Source organism: Sinocyclocheilus rhinocerous, unplaced genomic scaffold, assembly GCF_001515625.1.
Source record: "Sinocyclocheilus rhinocerous isolate Xijiao unplaced genomic scaffold, SAMN03320098_v1.1 scaffold359, whole genome shotgun sequence".
NCBI classification, from domain to species: Eukaryota; Metazoa; Chordata; class Actinopteri; order Cypriniformes; family Cyprinidae; genus Sinocyclocheilus; species Sinocyclocheilus rhinocerous.
In genome coordinates, this window is record NW_015652307.1 from 422,484 (window position 1) to 426,776 (window position 4,293).

Genomic DNA, 4,293 nt, shown 5'->3' on the forward strand with positions numbered 1-4,293 from the left:
ATTGTCCTCATTTGTAAGTCGCTTTGGATAAAAGCGTCTGCTAAATGACTAAATATAATTCAAATAAAATAAAGTAAGTATACTTAAAAATATACATGAACTTTACTTATGTAGTAAGTTTACAAATATCAGTGTATTAGTAGTATAGTGCAAGTGTACTTTTTCAATACTCCTTGGGACTAAATTGGCCCACTTTCTAGTATATAAAAGTATACTTTTAAGTATACTTTAAGTATAACAGTAGTAAACTGATTCTCAGAGCACAAGTATAGCTCAAATATATTTAGACTTTTTCTAAGTATAAGTCAAGTATACTTAAATGTCATTTTAAGTATATTTCTGAGAAGTACATAAAGCCCATGTCTGAGAAGTACATAAAAAGACAACTGAAAGTATACTTTCCTATTTTTGGTTTAAGGGTGCTTTCACACTAGCACGTTTGGATGATGTGAACGCTGTCTTCCGAACTCGGGTGCACACCCGTGAACCGTACCCAAGTCCGCTTAAAAAGGGTGGTCTGGGGTACAGTTCAAGTGAACTCCGGTACGGTTCGCTGCTGATGTGAACGCAATCGTACCAAATCACAGAAGTGAACCGCTATTAATGACGTATTATATGATAAAAATGTGTGTTTCTAGAAGTATACTAATAGCACACTTGAATAAACTTATTTTTCATAAGGGATCTTTTGTATTCAGCAGAAGAAAAAAAGTCACAAAGGTTTAAAACATTACATGACAACAGATTTGTAATTTCTGGGAAAACTTTCCCTTTAACCCCAGCGTTTGGGTTAGTTATGGTCAGGGTTAGTTAGGGTGAGGGTTAGGGATAAACTATGACTCGGACCCCGGCTTATTTCCCAAATGACATTCATGATGTGGAATTCAGGGGGAGATTCAGTCTCTCTCTCTCTCTCTGTGCCGAGATCAGAGAACCAACAGAAACTCTACAAGTCAGCAAGGCAAATATGCAGAAGATGCATATTTCAGAGAGAAAGGCCAACACATGAGGGAGAAAAGAAGAGAGACAAAATACTATTAATAATCATACAATGCTTGCCATGAGCCCACTGTGAAATCTCTGGAGTGTATTTACACTAAAAACTAATAAATGTCTGACTCAAGACTTAGATTTACTGTTTTCATTAAATATGTAGATGTACATTTTCTGTAATTTATACTAATAACTATTAAATGTGTGGCTCAAAACTTAGCTTTACTCATAATATTAAAGGCAGAGTAAGTGATTTCTGGTAGCCAATGTTGATATTTAAAATCACTAGGGATGCACCGAATATTCGGCCACCGAAAATTTTCGGCCGAAATTTTGAAAAATCACATACCCTGCCTTTAAAGATTTAGCTGTACATTTTAGCCTATGTAATTTGCACTAATAATTAACAAATGTCAAGACTTAGATTTATACTGTTTATATAAAAAATTTAGATGTGTGTTTTATGTAATTTAGATGCAAGTTTTACGTAAATTACACTAATAACCACTAAATGTGTGGCTCAAGACTTAGATTTACTGTTAAAGATTTGCATATACATTTTATGTAATTAGCACCAACTAATAAATATGCCACTCAAGACTTTACTGACAACTGATTTACTGATAATATTAGATGTACGTTAATTACATAAAACGTACAATGTAAATCTTTAATATTACCAGTAAATCTAAGTCTTGAGCCATGCATTTATTAGTGTAAATTAAATTTACACTAATATTAACTAATAAAGTCATGGATCAAGACTTAGATTTACCATTTGTATTAAAGATTTAGATATAAAGATAAAGATTTAGACTTAAGACTTACATTTACCATTTATATTAAAGATTTAGATGTACATTTAATGTAATTTACACTAATAACTAATAAATTTTTTACTTAATACTTATATTTACCATTTAGATTAAAGATTTAGATGTACATTTAATGTAATTTACACTAATAACTAATAAATTTTTTACTTAATACTTATATTTACCATTTATATTAAAGATTTAGAGGTACATTTAATGTAATTTACACTAATAACTAATACATTTTTAACTTAATACTTATATTTACCATTTAGATGAAAGATTTAGAGGTACATTTAATGTAATTTACACTAATAACTAATAAATTTGTAACTTAATACTTACATTTACCATTTATATGAAATATTTAATGTACATTTAATGTAATTTACACTAATAACTAATAACTTATATTTACCATTTATATGAAATATTTAATGTACATTTAATGTAATTTACACTAATAAATAACTAATTTGTAACTTAATACTTACATTTACCATTTATATTAAAGATTTAGATGTACATTTAATGTAATTTACACTAATAACTAATAAATATTTGGAGCAAGACTTATTTTTAAATTTAGATGTACATTTTATATTATTTACACTAATATCTAATAAATGTGTGGCTTTAGACTTAAGTTTACCAATTATATTAAAGATTCAAATGTACATTTTATAGCTTTTTATAGTTTCTATTCAGAAAAAGTTTCTCTCCAAACCAAACCGAACTTCTCAAACGAGCTGGAGGTATTGAAACCTGTTTTGCCATTTTAAAAATCATAATTTTATATGACTGAAGGACGTCCTGGTCCAGCTGGCCTCATTGTTTATGTCATATTATATACTATACTCACTTTTTCGCTGGTTTTCTCCAGACTGGCGATCTCTGGCTAATTTAACGGCTGTTTTGGCAGTTTTTCTGAGGGCAGATGGTCAGACATGAGCTTTAAAGCCCAAATCCCCTCAGAGAGCACAGGATTACCACATTTACTCTCCAGCATCTTCACCTTTCCTCCTGAAACAATCCTGACAGCTTTCCAAACGTCTCTGAAGCGTCTCGAGTCGCGTTTCTGTGAAATGTTTGTCTTTATCTGAGCAATGGTCAGGAGTTTGTGCGTCTGACGGTTTAACGGACGCAGTTTAAAAAGATTTTAAAACTCTTGTGGCGCGATTAATAATATCCTGCGCTCGCGTTCAATTTAAGTAGCAGTTTAAAACTACTAGATCCAACAGATTCACTGCAAACTTACACAACAACGCGGAAACTTACCTGTATTGTTTCAAAGACCATCTTATTCCATAGTTTCTGTGTTTTCCTCAAATCTGAGCGTCAGAGAACCCAGAGCTCCTGTATTATTCAGTATAACCTGTGTGAGGAAACGGGGCGGGGCAACAGATACGAGAGACACGCCTCCCTCATGTGCATTTGCGCGTTCGGGCCAATCAGAGACAGCAGGGCGGATTCTTTACTCCGCCCATCCAATCAAAACAGATGTGGGCGGGTTATTTCTCTAAAGATTTAGAAAACAGTTTTTTATTATTTTTTTTATGAATCATAATTTTAATGAACCGCTTTACCCTGTGGATTTTTTTTCTTAATAAAAATTAAAAGTAATTGATACACGTGTTTTTAAATAATAAATATATTTATTTTCTTATTTGCAAAATGTTTGAACGTTTGAAATGTTAGTAGGCTATAAAGAGAGAGAGAGAGAGAATCTCATTATTAAATATAAATATATTTTACATGTATTTATTTGTTATTAATTTGCTGTGTTCGAAATTTAAAGGGGTCATATGATGCGATTTCAATTTTTCCTTTCTCTTTGGAGTGTTACAAGCTCTTTTATTTCAAATGTTCAGAACCACTGTTCTCATAACACAATTTAATAAATATATTTATTATATTTTTTGAAAAATGTTTGAAATGTCATACTATAATCAAAATATATAATTAAATATCTAAATAGAATTAGATATAATTTAATAATATAATTCAATATATATTTATTTCTTTGTATTCATAAAATTAAATGCTCAAATGATATTCAGAATCATTGTTCTCATATCATAATAATAAAAACAAAAACAAAACAAAAAATATATATATATGCAAAATGTTTAAAATGTATTTATTTATTTGTTTATTTATTAAATGAAATGCTCAAATTATGTTCAGAGCCGTTGTTCTCCTAACACACACACACAGAGACACACACTAACACACACACTCACACACACACAAACACACACTCACACAGACTCACATAGACACACACACACACACACTCCACACACACTCTCTCACACACAGACTCACACACTCACTCACACAGACTCACATACACACACACACACACAGACTCACACTCACAGACTCACAGACACACACACACACACACTCACACAGACTCACATACACACACACACAGACTCACACTCACACAGACACACACACACTCACTCACTCACTCACA

At 31.4% G+C, this 4,293-nt stretch overlaps 1 protein-coding gene across 1 annotated transcript in view; it reads right to left on the reverse strand.

Moving 5' to 3' along the window:
• The window catches only part of LOC107714755 (semaphorin-6D-like), a 27,782-nt gene extending 24,543 nt beyond the window's left edge, over positions 1–3,239 (reverse strand). Inside the window, exon 1 of the mRNA XM_016520719.1 lies at positions 3,087–3,239. Coding sequence (XP_016376205.1) covers positions 3,087–3,107 — 21 coding nt within the window. The 5' untranslated portion in view covers positions 3,108–3,239. The remainder of the gene's footprint in view (positions 1–3,086) is intronic.
• Between the last annotated feature and the right edge of the window lie 1,054 nt (positions 3,240–4,293).